Consider the following 18961-nt stretch of genomic DNA (forward strand, 5'->3'; position numbering starts at 1 on the left):
GCTACTGAGGGGCCGGGGGGCTGCAGCTGAGGCCTGTTCTGTTGCTGCAGGCCCCATTTACGGTGGTGGAGCAGGGGAATCTGATTCTGAGCCAGGCCCCGCAACAGCAGCCCACAAACTAACACCAACCGCTCACATGGCATAACTCCTGGTGCCCCGCTTCCCGGAAAGGTTCAGACCCAGGCAGGAGTGCGTCCCAGGCTGTAATCTTCCAGATGGAGCTTTCTCTGGGGATTGGGGGAGGACCGGTGGAGGGCGCTGGGGATGAAGGAGGCCATCGAGGTTATGAGAAGAATGTGGCCTTTGAAATCATTAGACCCGGCTTGAAACTACACTTTGTCACTCACAGGCTGTATGACATTGGACAAACTGATAAAGCCTTTTGAGCCCCATTTTCCCAAGGGCTTGTTGTGAAGATTAAATAGACAACATGTGTGAGGAACGTGACGCTGTGCAAGTTGCTGGGCTCAATAAATACTGTTTTCACCTCTATTTTTCCCTTCAAGCTGAGCTGTGCTGGCCATCCTGGAGAAGAGCAAGGAAGACCTGGGGGAAGGGGACAGACCCTCCTGCCTCTCTCTGGGGCCAGTTCACCCTAGAAGGGTGAATGTCTTGATTGCCCCTGCCCCCATTATGCTAAGGATGCATTTTCTCCCTCGCAGAGGAGCTGAAGGAGAAGCTGACAGAGTATGTGGACAAGGTGAACAGCCAGAAGCCGGGCTTCATCAAAGTCGTGCGCCACAGCAAGCAGGAAGGCCTCATCCGCTCCAGGGTCAGCGGCTGGAGGGCGGCCACCGCCCCCGTCGTGGCACTCTTTGATGCCCATGTGGAGTTCAATGTGGGCTGGTAAGTGCCCATCAGGAGAGGAGGGTGAGTCCAAATGTGGTCCAGGGGCTTTGGCTCAAATGGGTGCAAAGCATGCTGGGATCTTAGTCATGGTGGTGAAAGGAGAGAATTCTGGGAACAGGTGAGATCTGGGTATGTGAGTGACCTAGGCAACAGGGCTGGCCCTTCAGGGTGGGGGAGGGTCAGGGGTCAACAGGTCAACACATAGTGTCTAAAGTGTATGGTGACATCAAGTGTGACTCTGGCTGCTGTGATCCTCTAGGAGACATGATCTGGGAGGGGGGTAAATGCTCAGGGCCGAGCAGAGAGTGCCAGCCCAGCTGAGGCCAGGGCTGCAGCCCCGGGAAAGGGAGAGCTGGGCCAGACATGAGACAGAAGCCCAGCCACATAGCCAGGGCCAAGACCAAGTGGGAAGAGGGGCCAAGGTGGCTTGATGCTGTCACAGGTGCCCTGGGCTCCCCCAGATGCCAGGCCAGAGGTAGCAAAGAATCTCAGATTCTCCGTACTGGTGAAACTAGATCTTAGAGAACCTTTCTCTGGTCAGGGCTGCTCAGGTGCTGGGTGAGGCAAGAGAGCAGATACAAGGCTGCAGTGGCTGCAGCCAAGCCAGGATAGGGCACCTGACGCCAACATCCCCGCGGGCCAGAGGGCGTGTGGCGGCCCACTGTGTGTGGCATTGCAGAGAGCCTAGGCATAGGGGGCCAGGTGCTGGGGACGACTGAGTGTAGCACCCTGCCTGGCGGCGCTGTGGTCTGCTCTCCTCCCACACTCCATGGGCTGTCCTCTGCCTCCCTGGAGCGGGGTGAGGAGGGCCCTTTAGCAGGGAGAGCAGCTGGGCGTGCACACAGCATGACCGGATTGGGGCACACTTTTACATAACAGGCTCAAATTGAGGCTGCAGTGCAGCCATTTTTATAGTTGAAGGCCCTGCTTGCCGTTTGTGACTATTTAAAAAGCATTTTCATTGGATTTATGGCCAGAGGAGGAGAGGGACGCTTACTATTTCAAGCTGATTTGAATAAACAGTTATACAACAAATGCATTATTAATGAGAAGCTTATCATTCCTGTCTGCAAACACTTTACTCGCCTGGTGCCCATAGGGGCCTCCCAGCTCCCCGGAAGCTCGATCCCCCCACCTCTCCCTGGGCGGTGGGGAATGCTTGGGGTGGGGGTGCACGTCTGGAAGGACCAAAGCACCATCGCATGACTGATGGAAGTGAGTTCATTCCCACCTCCGTGTCTCTGCCATCCTCATCTGCCTTTTCCTCCTGGTGGATACAGTGAATTTTAGCAAAATCAAAGCCTGAGTTGAAAGCTTCCTGTGGAACCTCAGATCTGTTCCTTTCTTCTATCTTGAGTCTTGAATTTTTTCCTAGTGGAAAAAGAGAAAGCAAGCAGACACAAGGATCTAAGGCACTAAGACTCTCTCAGCTCAGCCCGGACGAGCTGACGGAGTGGACAGGCCCCCTGCCAACCCAGAAGTAGGGGGAATGGGAGGTGACTAGGACCCGCTCCCCAGGAGGCAGAGCAGCTCTGCCGTGGGGGAGATGGCCGGGTGTTTCTTCCTCCTCCTGCGGGGGCAGGGGCTTCAGGAGTTGCCAAGCTGGTGTTTATCCACCTTGGAAGCAATTGCCGGTCTCTCTCTGCCTCCTGCTCAGGGCGGAACCCGTGCTCACGCGCATCAAGGAGAACCGGAAGCGGATCATCTCGCCCTCCTTCGACAACATCAAATACGACAACTTTGAGATAGAAGAGTACCCGCTGGCCGCCCAGGGCTTTGACTGGGAGCTGTGGTGCCGCTATCTAAACCCCCCCAAGGCCTGGTGGAAGCTGGAGAACTCCACGGCCCCGATCAGGTAAAGCATCCTTGCCTGTAGGTCCCTCTGCCTTGTGTCCCAGGCAGGGGCTCCCCTCCCATCCCAGCCTTTTCCCCCCAAACTCCAGTTCCATGCTGTCCGCGGGGCGGCAGAGGGAGTGGTGGAAAGGAATGACAAATGACCTCCGGTCACTGCTCTCAGGCTCTGATGATCCCTTTTAAAAGAACCACGGTGCCCAGAATCCATTCAGAGGCTCAGAGTTACTCATTTCAATGCATCACTGTGGGACACCCGCTGGATGCCAACTGCTGTGTGGGTGCTGGGGCACCAGAGTGATTGACCCGATTCCTGCCCCCAAAAGCCTGGAGTCTAGTGAAGACAGACAAAAAATTGGAATAAGAAATGACTCCACCCTGCTGGTGGAAACTGCATGATGGTGAGGATCCTTTTCAGAGAGTGTAGCATTTGCACCTGTAAGGGCAAGTGGGAGACGGCAGGGTTGGGGCAGGGGCACCCATATTCGAAGGAGCAGAGTGAGTTCATGGACACGGATAGGGTTCAGAGGGAGGGAGGACTGTGAGGGCGCAGCCCCAGGCAATGAGGCTGCAGAGGCGGAGAGGCAAGACCAGACCCAGGCACCTGTATGCCTTGCTGACGTTTGAGCTAATCCTGTTGGACTCAAATAAACTTGGCTACAGACTGCATCAAAGATCCCAAACTCTCTCTGCCTTTGCTGCTGCCTTCACAGGCGCCCGAAGGCCTCCCCTGTGCAGCCTGTGTTTAATGGGTTAGGATTCCCGAATCAGCAGTCCCCACCAGCCCTTATTTCTGTCTGGTTCATCTCACATCAGGTGCCTTTACACTTTCTGCAAAGTCCTGCCGGTTAAACACACAGACGGCACCAGAAGGCGGCCTAGGGGACAGTTCCTGGAATGAAAAAGGAGATTAGAAAATGATGTTGCCTTGTATTACATAAGGGAGAAAGATTAAGAAAAATTTAATTGAAAATGGATGATTATTATCTAAGATCACATTTTTCCTTGCCAGAAGAAAAAGCTATATTCCTATTTAAAACAGGATGGAGGTGAACTCCACGGAGCTTTCCTGCAGTTATCTCTGTTACCTATTTCTTAGGCCCCTGCCACATTTTGTGTTGTTAAATATGCATTTGGAGGTTACTGTGTGCAAGGGCCTTTTACCCACATGGGCTCATTTGCTCCTCGTCGTAACCTGGTGACAGCTCATTGTGTCAGTCCCGGTTTACAAGATGAAGAAAGTGAGACTGACAAAGGAGAATGGCCCTGCCAAGGACTCTGGGCAGGGAGCCAGCATCCAAACCCGGGTAGCTGGATCCCATGCCTAGTGGCCATCCACGTAGTCACCCACTGCCGAGCTCAGAACTGGCGTGGCTGAATTCTGCCTCCAGGCCTGTTGCACGCTCCTGGAGGGAAAGATGCCGTCACCCCGTGCGCGGTCTTGCAGGAGGCTGCACTGAGAGGAGACGCTTCTGCTCTGCTCATCTCTAAATGGCTCAGCCTGGTCTTAGTAAACCTGCAAACTGGGTCCTTCACAGAGACTATCATCTCAGCTTCAAATTTTCCACCCCCTAATTTTTACCAAAAACTTGGCTGAGAGAAATTATATTAGTGGAAAGTTTTTGGAAGCACATTCCTGGTTTTATCCCTAGATGAAGACAGCCCCACAGAAAGCTTTGGGTTATACGAATTTGTCCTGCCCACCTCGGCTCCTATTTTCTTAGAGCTGTGCTTTAGTGCTCTGTCTGCACGGGATGTAAGCTATAAAAAGAGCCCAGAGATACCTTCTATTGCGTTTTAAAGCTATCACTTTGAGATGGTTGTTCACTATGTCCCGAAATGGCCTCTTTAAGAAGACTGACATGAGAAATTCCTTTTAAACTGACTTCTAGTCAAAGCAAGCCTTGCTATCCCTGAGGGATTAGTATGACATTTTCACATGGGAACTGTAAATCTTATTTCTAAGACCATATATGTTCATTTTCACCTTGGCCACCAGGAAGCTCAGAGTCAACTTTGTGGCTTCACTTTAAGAACTGTGAAGGAGGACCTAAGGCTGCACAAGCTTTCTAACTGGCCCCCAGTTTGTTGTGAACTTTTGGTCTTTTCAGACATTTATTTGTTTTGTTTTTCACATTTTCTTGTACGCTATTTCTAATCTTTTTGGGAATGAGGCAAGGTATAAATCAATAACACTTTCAGGCTGATTGGGTCCACTTAATTCCCCAGATAGACTATCATAGATATAGGGTAAACAATAAATAAACTGTCCGAGGTGGCCTGTGCTCATCCCAGAGTGACTGTTTTGGATTCTGTTCTTTCTGTGACCGGGTCTGGCCGTAGGGGGAAGGCCCCTTCTGCATTTCCTGGGTTGCCCTGCCATGCGCGACATTTCAGGAATGTCGAGGAGAAGGCTGAGACCCCACTCTGCCCACTCTGCCCGGCTGATGTTTTTAAGTCACCACTCATTTAGAGAGGGGATTCTCTGGGCTTCTTCAGTGTGCAAGTGCATGTTTTTAAATGATCTTTCGAGTACCAGTTATGTCCCAGAGGTCTTTGCGTGCCTTACATTGTTTAATTTAATCCTTGTGAGGTTATAGTTGATTCTACTTCATAGATACAGAGTCGGAGGTGCAGAAAGGCTAGGGAGCTTCTCTCAGAGACACACAGCCAGAATGGGGAATTTTCCCAAAGCACTCGCCTCCAAGGCCAGGGCCAGGCGCCCCCACCGGAGCAGGAGTGCAGCCTGCTTTAGGAGCAGTGCATTGAGGTGGCTTGAGCCCCCTGGATGCCCGCGGTCTGTGGAAGGTGAGGCCATTCTGAATAAAATGCCGTGGTTAGAAAGGAAGAGGGGCAGGGACCCCAAGTTCCAGTCTCTGCCTGAGCAGCGCCCCGCATCAGCATTCTCCAAAGAAACGCCTACAAATTCTTAGCTGTTTCTCCATCTTGATGAGTCTCCAATTTCAAAAATGGGTCCATTTGCATGTTTTCTCATCGCTGAGACTTCTTTATTTCTTGTTTTCTTTCTCTTCCCCTCCAAATCCTTCAGCCACCAGCTGCTAAAATGCTACGCAAGGGCTACAAATGGTGGCAGTGTGCAGTGAAACAATTCAGAGTCATTTGTGTAAGTTCATGCTGTCAGCAGAGAAGCAGCCCACATGCGCTCACGCTGGTTCACCTGATGTGAATCGCTCCTCGTGAAGTCCTGTGCTGGGCGTCTGCACGCGGCAGGCGAGCCCCGCGCTCACACTCTCAGTAAGGAACGGCATTCCAGCTCCTGGACCCACTAGCTGTTAATGTCTCGCTCCAGCCCAAGACCCCTGCTGAATCCGAGACCCAGACCGGCTATCTAAGCCCAGCCAGTTGGATATCTCCCCCTAGTGTCCCACAGGCACCTTAAGATCAGCCTTCCCAGCACAGAACGCTTCTTCCTTCTGAAACCAGCTTCTTCTCTATACCCCGTATTGATGAGTGGCCCTCACGCCACCATCACCTGAGAGAAAGCCAGCTGGCATCCAGATTCCTCCCCATCTCACTCTCATAGTTCATCCGTTTCGGAGTTCTGCTGATTTTGCATCAAAATATGTCTTTGAACAATCCCTCTCTCCATTCCTGATTCTCTGCTCCAGGTTCTCATCATTTCTCACCTCAATATAGCCACAAGCTTCCCAGCTGGAGTCCTCAATTTCCACCCAGTCTCCTCCAGTCACCCCACAGCTGCCTGAGTCTTCTTTTGAAAAACACAGATCTGATCATACCACTGTCTGCTTAAAATTCCTTGTCGATACTCCTTTACCTACAGATAAAATCCAAATTATTTACCATGCTATCCAAAGCCCCAGCGAACCTTGCTAAATGGACCAAGGTTGGCATGCAGAACCCTAGCTAGGGAATGGTGAGGCAGTTGGCATAGTGCCCAGGTAGAAACAGAGACTGGCTGTGCAGTTCAGAGTTCAAGGTCAGGGCAGCTAGAGATACGGACATTCAATCCACGGTAGCAGACCGAGCACTCCCTCTCCGCTGACACACACGAGCACCACTGGGAATGACAGCTGGTCCCAGGACAGGAGACATCTGCCGCTGCCCTGATGAAGCAGCCTCCCTGGAGTAGCTGCTGAGGGTAGACCTGGGAGGGTCACTGGGAGAACGAGGCTCACACCAGCTCTGGCAGCAAAGGAAGGGAGAGGACCAGATCCTCCTGGTAGGAAGGTACCACTGCTCTTAATCCTCTGGCGGCCCCCATGACACAGCCTCTCTGCTAACTGCTGGCCCATCTCCCCACACCCCTGCAGGAGCCCTGCCCTCATTGGCTGCTTCATTGTGGACCGGCAGTACTTCCAGGAGATCGGCTTACTGGACGAAGGCATGGAGGTCTACGGAGGCGAGAATGTCGAGCTCGGGATCAGGGTGAGCAGGAGTTCTCACCCACGGGGCTTGGCTCAACTCCCCAAAGGGTAAACGAGTCCAGGGGGTGGAGAAATGGGCATCAAGGTCGAGGGTCACGGAGTAAGTCTGAATGTCCAATCCCTAACCTTGGCCCGTGTGTGTGTGATCGGGGCTGATAAGGATGGGCTAGAGAGGCAGGATGGGACCTATAGAATTTTCAGGAAGAAAAAGACTTCAGAAACTGCTTTGGCTGGAGGTGGGGACATGAGAGAGTTGAGCTCCCAACTCAAGGGAACCACCTCTTTGTTAAAACCAAACATAGGCTTCTCAGGGGTGAGTGAAGGTGTGCCCCAGGAGAAGACTGCAGGCATCAAGGAGGGCTAGACAAGAGGGCCCTCAGAGTCACTTCCCCCCAGAGTCACCTCCCCTTGGGATTTCTCGCTCTGGTGTTCCCTGTGTCCTCCACAGTGACCCACTGAACTTAACTAAAGACTTTGTCCAGAGAGGGCTTAAACTCATGGGGTATAAACAGCAAAACACACCTGGTTTCTGACCCCACCATGTGCTGGTCAGACCTTCACAACCGTTCATGCCTCACACCATTCTCTGGAGGTAGCCGCCATCCTCCCCCAAAGTATAGGGCCCTTTGCAGCCACCAACACGTGGTGTGAATCCACAATGGGCACCCTTTAATTTCTCATCCTACGGAAACATTTCCTAGGCTCTGGCCCCTTTCCCTGGGCAGATGAAAAGCTAACTCCAAAAGACAACTCCCTCATGTCTGAAAGACACATTGGGTCCCCTGGTCGTGGGCAGGAATGTGATGATGGATACAATGAAGGACCTCATCCTAGAGGGAAGCCCACCCCTCTGTGCAGGGTGTGGTCCTAGCCTCATGAAAAACCCGACATTCGAGCTGTGGCTTGTCTCTACTGTCCTCTCCATGGGGATCTTGAAGCAGCCCGACACACCTATGCACTACAGGCTTCCAGCCCTTGGAGGGGACTTTGTATGCTGGTGTTCATCACACTGAGATGTTCCTCCTCACTGCCAGCCCTCCCTGCAGAACCCCCAACATCTGGCTGGTTCCTACGAGTGACCCCACTCTTGCCCCTTTGGCCTTAGTGTCTGTATCTGGTGTCTCTAGTTCCTGATATTCACTTCCACTCGAGGACTCTAGCTTGGATACCCTCTCCTCTCAACTCTAACGTCCTTACCCCTCCCACCCACTGGGCAGTCAGCTGGCCCTGGACAGCCCTCGCCCCTCCCTGAGGGGAGACTGGGCACCTCCCGTGAGCATCTCAGGACACCTACAGTGGCCTGCCGGCACGGTGTGGGCCTGACTTGTTGCCCAGACTTAATACTAGGGCTTTGAGGACCAGCAGCAGGAGCAGCTTGTCTGAAGCCGAGCTTAGAAAACACTTGCAGACACCTGTCTTCACTGAAACCCAGAGAAATTGCTTTGGAGGAAGTCAAAATGCACGGGCTTATTGGGGAGCTAATATATTCATAGAGGACAGCACCTGCATAAGCGCCTCACCCCCACAGCTGGCCCTACACCCGTTGCTTATTCACCATTTGCATCCTCGCCGTCTCATTTCAGCACCACTCCTGGATAAATGCTCTCCCCCAAACAGAATATTTTTCACTAGTTGCTGCCACCAGGAATTGGCTGAGCGGACCAGACCACCTCTAGTCACTTATGCTCTCTGGGTAAAAATGTCCAGAAATGGAGAGAGGAATTAGATTTGTGAACTCTGCTTCCAACGTGTATGAGAGTCGGTCGTGAGGTGGTGGGTGATGTCTGCCTTTTCCTCCCTAGATTGTAAGGCTGGTCCGGAGTGTGGGCCTAGTGAGGCTTTCAAATACTTGTTGAAAATTTTGGGGTAATTTTGTGTTTGGGGTATAAAAGGCAGTATAAAGTGTTGCCTGGCTTTTGTTTTTTCCCTCTATCTCTTCCCTCCCACTTGACAGAGACGAAGTGTCATTGGAGTTGAAGGAAAGGTAACTTTTAAAGCAGGGACCCAACAACCTATTGGCTGGCAGAGCTGAGGAACAGAAGGAGGGGCTGGTTCATTTGAATTCAGTCCCTCTTTAAGGGATACAGACCACTGAGCATCTCCAAAATAGATTTTCACATTTTGTGTGGTTGTCAGTGTTTTCTTTCATGTTCTGTGAGTTAACATCTCACTGCCTCACTCTCCTGGTCGAGGATCTCCCCTCAATTATCCCACAGGATTGTGTGTAAAAATGAGAGACATTGCTTTTCTCACCTCATTCATGCAGAGGCACTTATTCAAAGTCCTTGCCCATTTGGGACACAGAAATAGAGTTGTTTGCACAATTATTCAATAGCTGCTCTGGCACTTTACTTATGTCATCCATCTATAAAACACCCTAAAAAGTAGCAGTTATTATAATGCCCCTTTTTTCAGAGGAAGAAATTGTGAAGTTAAGAGTTTACATATGTTCTCAAGGTCATGCAACTTATAAAAGGTAGAGAAAAGATTCAACCCCGGATCTTTATGATTCTAAAGCCTAGACGGTGATCTAGGGATAAAAGTCCTTTAAGCATCCCCAAAAAAGTATTAAAATGTCCATGCAGTAATTTCCTTCCACTTCATTCACAATCATGTCCCCTGAGTCCCCGTTTAAAGTCTTTTCTTATTTTGCACTCAATTCTAGCCTTTTTTTCCCCCGGATTTCCAAGTCCACAACTCAGGTGGGGAAAAGAAGGGAACTGCTATGGGCAAGTGGAATGAAAAGAGTGAGAAATAATAGCTGACACTGAATAGGAGACAGAAAGACTGTAGAGAAGATGGCTATAAAAATGCTAGAATATATAAGAAAGCACTCAAGAGCAGGTAAGGAATTAAGAAATTGTTAGAGACTGTTATGGGTTGCATTGAGTCCCCTCAAAAATATGTTGAAATTCTAACCCCCTGTCTCTGTGAATATGATCTTATTTGGAAATAGGGTCTTTGCAGATGTAGTCAGGTTAAGATGAGGTCATACTGGGTTAGGGTGGTCCCTAATCCAATATGACTGGTCTCCTTATAAGTGAAGGAAAATTTGGGTACAGACAGAGACAGAGGGAAGATGACCGTGTGAAGATGGAGGCAGAGATTGGAGTTATGATGCCACAAGCCAAGGAATGCCCGAGGCTACCAGAAGCTGGAAGAGGCAAGGAAGGATCCTCCCCTAGAAGCTTTGGAGAGAGCGTGGCCCTGCCAACACCTGATTTCAGACTTCTAACCTCCAGCACTGTGAGAGAACAAATTTCTGTTGTTTTAGGCAATCCAGTTTGTGGTGCTTTATTATAACAACCTGAGGAAATTTAATACAGGGGCCAAAACCCAAGTGAAAAGAACCTAGAGAAGGCTGAGGTCTAATGTACTTGAAGAACCTGGTAACTTGAAGCTTATAATTTCTAAATTTCATAGAATATGGAGGACAGGCTACAAAGCCTGAGGCTTGCCCAAGATGAAGAGTCTAATAAAATAGCCCCCTTACCTCCCATAAAGCTGGGACTCCAAAGGCCAATTATCTCAGTATACAGATGAGCTAGAAACGCTCCCACCCTCACCCCGGGCGTTAGAGTGAAGATGGCCTCTCAATCTTGTGCTGAGAAGAGAGGAAAATTTCTCCCCTGTGAATCCCTCCCTTGGATTTATAACTTAAAATCAAAATACTTGATGGTCTAGAAAATCTCAGGAGTAGAATTTAACATAAAGTTTTTGGAAGTTCTTAGGCGTCTGCAAAAGTATATACAAATCCTCTCTGGAGAAAGACGCCTTTAACGCAGGCCACAAAACTTCCCACAGCTAGAGGTCCAAGGAATGTGAGTTCACTTTTAAAAAGAAATCACAAAACAGACAAGGGAAAAAGAAAGCACCAAGAGCAAACACCAGCAAAAGCATCGGACAGCCAAATTTGATCTACAAAGTCTTCAAGTCTTGAATCTGTCAGACGCAGGATGTAAAATAAGTTGTATACTGTATTTAAAATAAGTTGTATACTGTATTTAAAATAAGTAAAAGAAGAGATTGAAAATATGAATAAGAAGCAAGAGGCTATAAAAAAGACCAGTCATAGTGGGATAAAAATAGAATTTAAAACATGAGAAATATAAAAATGGAAATTAAAAGCTAATGGATGGATTAAACAGTTAGATGGATATTGTTCAAGGAAAAAGTTAGTAAACTGGAAAATAGATCTGAAGAAATAATTCAAAGTCAGCCCAGGAAGACAAAGACAAAAATACAAAAAAAAAAAAGAGGTTGAGAGCCATGTAGAATTGAGGGAGAGGGTTTAATATCTTAGAATTCCAAACGTAAGTGATAAAAGGAGAGGATTAGGCAAAGCAATGTTTGAATAGATAATAACTGAAAATGTTCCCAAACTGGTAAAAGACACCAGTCCTCAGATTCAGGAAGTCAACCTATCCAAAGCAGGATAAATACAAAAACATTCACACTTAGACGTATTATAGTGGAATTGCAGAAAGCCGAAGACAAAGAGAAGATCTTACAGCCGTCAGAGAGAAAAGATAGACTACCAAAACTGAATGATAATTAGAATAGCAGTTGACTTTTCAGTGGCAATAATGGAATCCAGAAGACCATGAAATAATATCTCAAATATGTGGAGAGACAATAATTATCAACTTTTATGTATATATATATATATATGTGTGTGTGTGTGTGTGTGTATATATATATATATACACTCAATGAAAATATCCTTCAAAAACTAGGGTAAAAAGAAAGTCATTTTCCAATACACAAAAACTGAAAGAGTTTGCCACTAACAGATCCTCACTAAAATAAATTATAAAGAGTATACTTCAGGTATAAGGAAAATGAACCCAGAAGGAAATCTGAGATAAAAGAAAAACAATTAGCTCAAAAAGTAGTAAATATATGAGTAACTCTAAAGAAATATTGATGGGAAATAACGCTATAGTAATTTCTTCTGGGGTTATTAAAACTACAATGCATGAGGACAGTTGCAAATAAGTTGGGAGGAGTGATGGTAATTAACATGTTCTAAAATGCCTGTGTTGTTAATGAGGATGGAAAGGATACTGGTTGACTTTAAATTTTGATAAAATTAGCATATTAAAATTTCTAGGGAAGCCATGAAAATCATAGCTATAGAAAGTATAACTTCCAAAGTAGTGGAGGAGAAAAATGAAATATGAAAATGGTAAGAAAGAGGTAAATAGAAACAGAACAGGTAGTACAAAGAGAAAACACATACGATGGTAGAAATAAATCCAAATATATCAGTAAATACAGTAAATTTATGTGGACTAAGTTAAAAGAGAAACATTTTTAGACTAGATTTTTAAAATTATCTTAGGCTATTTATAAGAAACATGTCTGAAATATAATACAGAAAGCTTAAAATCTAAACGGATGGAAAAAGTCATTATAGACAAATGGCAATCAAAAGAAAGTTGCTGTAGTTATATTAATATTAGAAAAAAATACTATCACAACAATGCTTTAGTATAATATATTTTGCAAAAAAAAGAGAAATTGTATGGCATCCCATTCTTATATTAGAAAGAAAAGCTGAAAGTTAATGAGCTAAATATACAATGTAAGTGGTTAGAAAAAAAATAGAATAAAAACTATAGATGAAAATAATAAAGATAAGAACAGAAATTGATGAAAGGATTAATAAAGGACTAATAAAGCTAAAGGACTAATAAAACCAAGACTTGATTTTTTGAAAAGACTAATCAAATTGATAAACTTTAGCAGGATTGAGAGGGAGAGAGATACCACAAATAAACAATATTAAGAATGGAAAAAGGGACATGCCTATAGTTGATACAGAGACTAAAAAGGCAAGAGTATATTATGAACAAGTTTATGCCAAAATCTGAAAACTGAGATGAAAAGAACAAATTTGTAGAAAAATATATCTTATGAAAACTGACATAGGAAGAAATCAAAAACCAAAATTGCCCTATAACCATTAAAGAACCACCATTAAACCAATGGTTTAATATATGCTCACAAATAAAAAACTAGGACTAGATGTCTTTACCATCCAGCACTGCAAAACTTTCAAAGAACAAAACATTCCAAACTTATGCAAATTGTTTGAACACAGAGTGCAGAATGGATACTAAGTGACTGAAGCACAGCAGCTTGGATCTCTTTCTTCTAGGTCCAAACATCCAGGCAGAGCCCTGGGTTTACAGCACAGCACAGTACAACACGATTATTGATGATCTTAATAATAGTCCTGAGTCATGAAGAAAAGTCTGAATTGTATTCTGTGTACTCTCTTCAACAAGACAAAGGGAGCATACACGTATCTAAAGATTTCTTTGGAAAATGTAAAACTTAGTAAACTTTTGATGTTGAAATAGACACCTCCTCATTCATATGGAATTGACACATGGGAAATTGATCTGGAAGTCTAGCCTGTTTATTATTCCTTGAAATTAAATTATTTAATATAAATAACAGCTGTCTCTACCTTTCTGGAATGGAAACCATAGAAGTAGGAAGGGGAGGAAAAGAATTCTACCACAACTGCCGCCAATGCCCTACCCATAGTGTCCAGAGCAGGCAGGCAGATGAAAGAAACCTCTTCTCTGTCTTATCCTGGCTGTAGATGGCTCTGACTGGATTGAGCTCTTTGGAGGGTATCACAGAGAAGAGAGTCTACCGGACAAGATCCTCTGTTGGACAGCTGGTTGGACATAGCTGCAAGTCACCGACTCCTTGTCTGGATGTCTAAGCTCTACTCACTTGGGGTTTCTTATTGGCGTTTTAGAGTCTCTGTCTTGGAACATTCTTTATCGTCCGTCTCTTTAGAATATTGTCTGCCATTCTGATGCCTCTTACACGGCTTTTTCATCCTCCAGGCTGACTGACCTTTCACCAGCTGCTCCAAAGGCTGGATCGTTGCCTTTATTCTGGCTCCCCCGGATTATCCAAGCACTAGTGCCAGCCTTGCCTCTTTTAGCTGCTCTTGCTTAGCCTCATTATGAGGTCTGATGGGCATGGAATCTCTCTCTGTGAGTGATTCTGCCCCTTCTCTCTATGTAGCTGAGCATCATCTAGGCCAGGAGGAAGTCCAGCTGACTTGTTCCACTTTTTGGCCTTGGGGTCCCCAAGGAATCTATCAAGGTCCTCCTTATCTGAGCATCCTTATTTATAGCTTTAAAAAGCAGAAAATTGCATTTGAGATCTCTCAGGACCTCAGACAGTGACTTTATTCTAAATCCATGACATCTTTCTGTTGTCCTAGTCTACTGGATTTCATCCTCACTCTTAAATCTTCCCTCTCAGCCATGGAGAATCCAGTATCTCTACATGTCCTGGGAAATGCTGATGGCTATTCCACTGGGCACGTGGGATGAAGGAAGCAAGGAAGGTGTGAAAACAGTAGGAAGAGTAGACTTCACAAGTTGCATAGACACCAGGTATCAAAAATCCCTTAGTGCCTGGACGAGGTTCATCTGGGGCTTCTATATCAACTAAGTAACAACAGCAGTGCCTTTCATCTATATTTTCAAAGTTCTCTCCTTACGATTATCCTGTTTAATGTACATAGCAATCAACTGCTATAGGCAAGCCAGATGTTATTATCCTCATAGTGTTATAAGATTGAGAATGTTTATGTTGGCCAAAAAAGTTAATTCATACTTATGCATTATTATTTCATTATTATAATCATTATTTTAATAATAAAGATAATAGAAATCAATTTAAGTACTTTTTAAACTATAAAGTGCTCTATACAAAACATGATCTTATCTATTATATATGTAGATATATATGTTGCACAAACATACTACCATACATTTTATATAGTGCTTTATTTTTTAAAATATGTTTTAATTTATATGTATTATAGTCCTGCTGAACTTTTTATTCAAATAGCACTCAGGAATCTTTGTTGTAAGCAAAGAAAACTGACTCGGGCCAACTTAAAGAGAAAAGGAATTTATTGGAAGGCTGTTGGATATCTCAAAGAATTAACAAGTCTGGAGAAGCAGATTCAGAAAACAAGCAGAAACCAAGAGAGGCTAGACAGCAAGAACCACAGTCAAAGCCTTGTGGTAAGAGCAGTCTATTTAGGATGATACCCCTGACCCCACTGCCATGACTAGATGGTCTTACCTCTGGATATTGGGCACCATTTCTTGGGTCTTGGTGACATTCACCAAGATTCAAAGTCCTAAGTGAGAGTGTGCAGTTGGCTAAACCCAAGTAATAGGCCGATGCCTTATCTTCCAGGGGACAGGGACAGGTCACATATGCCTCCTTTCAGGTTCCACAGGCCCAAGAATTACGTATGACGTGGTTCCTCATACAGGAAGAGGATTTAGAACCTGGGTTCAAATGTCCTCTACGACAAGTAATATAATATCTAGGGTATTGCACTCCATATTTTGGATACTTTATCATAAATGGGATTTAAAAAACCCTCTTTATTATGAATAATTTCAAACATATGCAAAAATAGAGAGAACAGTGTAATAAATCCCCTTGCACCAATTACCCAGTTTCAACACTGTCAACTCACAGCCAACTTAGTTTTGTCTTTACCCCTACCCAATCCTCCCCAAGTTCCAGTTATTTTGAAGCAAATCCCAGACATTATATCACCAAAAAATATTTCAATATACATCTAAAATAGATAAAAACTTTTTAAAAAGCGTGACCACAATACTATTTTCAGTCCTAAAAGTGTTGAAAGGAATTCCCTAATACCGTCAAATATTCAATCAGTGTTTAAATTTCCCCAATTGTCTCATAATTTTTTCTTTTGTTCTATTTTACAATTTGTTTGCTCAGGTCAAGATCCAATTGTTTAATATGTCTTTTAAGTTTCTATTAATCTACTGAATTTCTCTCTCCATCTTTTTTTTACCCCTTGTAATTTATTGTTAAAGAGATCAGGTCATTTGTCCTGTAGAGACTCCCACAGTCTAGATTTTGCTAATTGCATTCCCCTGATGTCATTTAACATGTCCCTCTGTCCCATATATTTCTTCTAAATTGGTAGTTAGATCTAGAGATGTAAGTTCAATTTTGTAGCAAGAATATTTCATGGGAGGCCAGCCTGGTGGCGTAGTGGTTAAGTGCGCGCGCTCCGCTAGGGGGCCCCAGGTTCGGATCCCGGGCACACACCGTCGCACCACTTGTCAAGCCATGCTGTGGCAGCATCCCATATAAAGTGGAGGAAAGACGGGCATGGATGTTAGCCCAGGGCCAGTCTTCCTCAGCAAAAAAGAGGAGGAGAATTGGCAACAGATGTTAGCTCAGGGCTAATCTTCCTCACAAAGGAAAAAAAAAGGAATATTTCATAGGCAGTGTTTGTGTACTTCATCACGTACATAATATCTCGCTGTCTCCCCATTTGTGATGTGGCCCTCATTGCTGATTATTGCCTAGATCCAATAATTCACTAGGGGTTGCAAATGGTGATACTTTAATTTTATTTTTCCTTCCTCATTTATTAGCTGGGATAACTTTTTTTTTTTTTTAAAGATTTTATTTATTTATTTTTCCCCCCCAAATCCCCAGTAGATAGTTGTGTGTCATAGCTGCACATCCTTCTAGTTGCTGTATGTGGGATGCGGCCTCAGCATGGCCGGAGAAGCGGCGCGTCGGTGCGAGCCCGGGATCCGAACCCGGGTCGCCAGCAGTGGAGCGCGCGCACTTAACCACCAAGCCACGGGGCCGGCCCAAGCTGGGATAACTTTTATAAAGAGACGTTTACAATCATCCGTTCTTTAGTTGCCCGTAAGTACAACAAAGTTCGTTAGGAAGAGTCAGAATAAATAATTCTATAACAGCTCTTAAAATAATGAATTGATTTTCTACCATCTTCCAAAGGGGACCGATTAGGTTTTTTAGTATTATGAACTTAATGGATTTAAATATATTTGATGTATTTCAATTCATTGCATTTAATATCCTTATTGATTTGTAAATTTTCCACCTTTGGTGATTGGGAGCTTACTGACATTAGTTCCTGAGTCCTTTGCCTCTTTAATGGCTTCCCTGCCTTCAGGGATGTTCCAGGCTCATCTATACATTTCCTGTTCCAGACCTGTAATTAGCCATTTCCCTAAGGAGCCTGGCTTTCTTTTGGTGTTTAAAACCACAATCTGGACACTAGGGGTGCTCAATGCTACCAGGTTGGTCCATATTTCTAAGTCTTTTCAGTAGTTAGAGCTAGAAATTATTATTTTTTTTTTGTAGAGATAAAATACTCCAGGCATTCATGATGATCTCTCTGATTCAAATTTAGGACTATAGTGTTTTTACTTAACCTCATCAATCTCACATCTATATTTCCTTTCTCCCATGATGAAAATTCTGGTTCTTAATGACACCAACCTAATTGCTTGTTTATTTTATTCCCCAGTATGCACACAACTGTTTCAGAACACTACCACGAACAGTATGATTACTAGAAACAGTTTTTAATTTTTTTGCGTATCTTTTTGTTTTTAGGTTATATTCCACTGGAGATGTACAGTCAAATCACTGTGATTTAAGGTCATCTAGAATAGTTCCTCTCTGTGTGATTATCCTACCAACCTAATAAACAGGTTCATTTGTTTCATTTTGCTTTTGATTTTTAGGAATTGCTTTTTTCATATTTAATTTTTTATAATTATGTAAATATTTACGGAGTTCCAAAGTCAAATCTACAAAGAAAGTATATTCAGAAAAGTCTACTTTCTATCACTCTCCCCTTGCATCCTATTTCCTTACTACCTCTAACATAAAAATTTTGTTTATTTATTTTACACTTCCAAAAAAATAAGGAAATATATATATATTCATATCTCCTCTTTCTTAGATGAATGGTAGAATACTGTGTGCACTTTTTACTATCAGTTTTTTTTGACGATATATATTTTTTTCTTAAAGTCACTTTATAATAGTATGTAGAGGTGTTCCTCATTGCTTTTTATAGCTGCATAGTACTCAAATGCATGAACATAGTTTCGTAGTTTATTCTCCCAGTTTCCTTTTGAGGGCATAGTTTGAAGCTATAATTAATAGTCTTGTGCATACATCTTTTCATATTTTTACTGGGTTTTTGTTTGAATAGATTCCTAAAAGTGGAATTGTGAGGTCAAAGGGCAAATGCATGTGTAATTTTGCTGGACATCATTAGATATCCCTCCAAAGGGGTAGTCCTTTTCCCACCAGGAATAATGAGGCTGTCTGCTTCCTCACAGCCAACCATCGAAGAATGCTGTGCAATATTTGGGGTTTTGCCAATCTGACAGATGAGAAATGGCTTTCAAAGTAGTTTTAATTTGCATTTCTCTTATTAAGAGCTAGGTTGAACAGCTTTTCATATGATTAAGGCCATTTGCGTTTCTTTTTTCCATGAGTTTTTCATATCTTTGGCCCATTTTCCTCTAGGATTGTTAGTCTTTTCTCTATTTTTAGAATCTCATGACACATTAGGGATGGTAATACTCTGCCTATCACATACATTGCAAATATTTTCTCCCAGTTTGTTACTTCTCTTTTGATTTTGCTTCTGGTGGGTTTTTTTTTTTTTTTTTTGCCATGCAAAGGCTTTTTTTTTAATGTAAGCAATGTATCAGTCTTCCTCCTTCTTGCTTCCAGAGTTTAGTCAGAGAAAAACTTACCCACTATTAGGTCATAGAGAAATTCACCTATGTTTTCTTTTAATACTTGTATGATTGTATCTTTTACATTTTAATATAATTTGTTCAGAATTGATCCTGATGTCTGGTGTGAGGGATGCACCCAATGTCATATTTTTCCTATATGGCCCTCCAGTTATCTGAACACCTACTATTGAGAATAACATCTTTTCCTCACCTTAGTCATACACTGCATTGCCA

General features: G+C 44.2%; 1 protein-coding gene across 2 annotated transcripts in view; it reads left to right on the plus strand.

Moving 5' to 3' along the window:
* Positions 1-18961, plus strand: part of GALNT18 (polypeptide N-acetylgalactosaminyltransferase 18) — a 339217-nt gene that overhangs the window by 236514 nt on the left and 83742 nt on the right. For both annotated transcript variants that reach the window (XM_087433212.1, XM_004418438.3), the window contains exons 4-6: positions 663-846; positions 2507-2704; positions 6993-7107. In XM_087433212.1, coding sequence (XP_087289338.1) covers positions 663-846; positions 2507-2704; positions 6993-7107 — 497 coding nt within the window. The remainder of the gene's footprint in view (positions 1-662; positions 847-2506; positions 2705-6992; positions 7108-18961) is intronic.

Source organism: Ceratotherium simum, chromosome 7 (genome assembly GCF_057802395.1).
Source record: "Ceratotherium simum simum isolate JZ-2026a chromosome 7, ASM5780239v1, whole genome shotgun sequence".
Classification (NCBI taxonomy): Eukaryota; Metazoa; Chordata; class Mammalia; order Perissodactyla; family Rhinocerotidae; genus Ceratotherium; species Ceratotherium simum.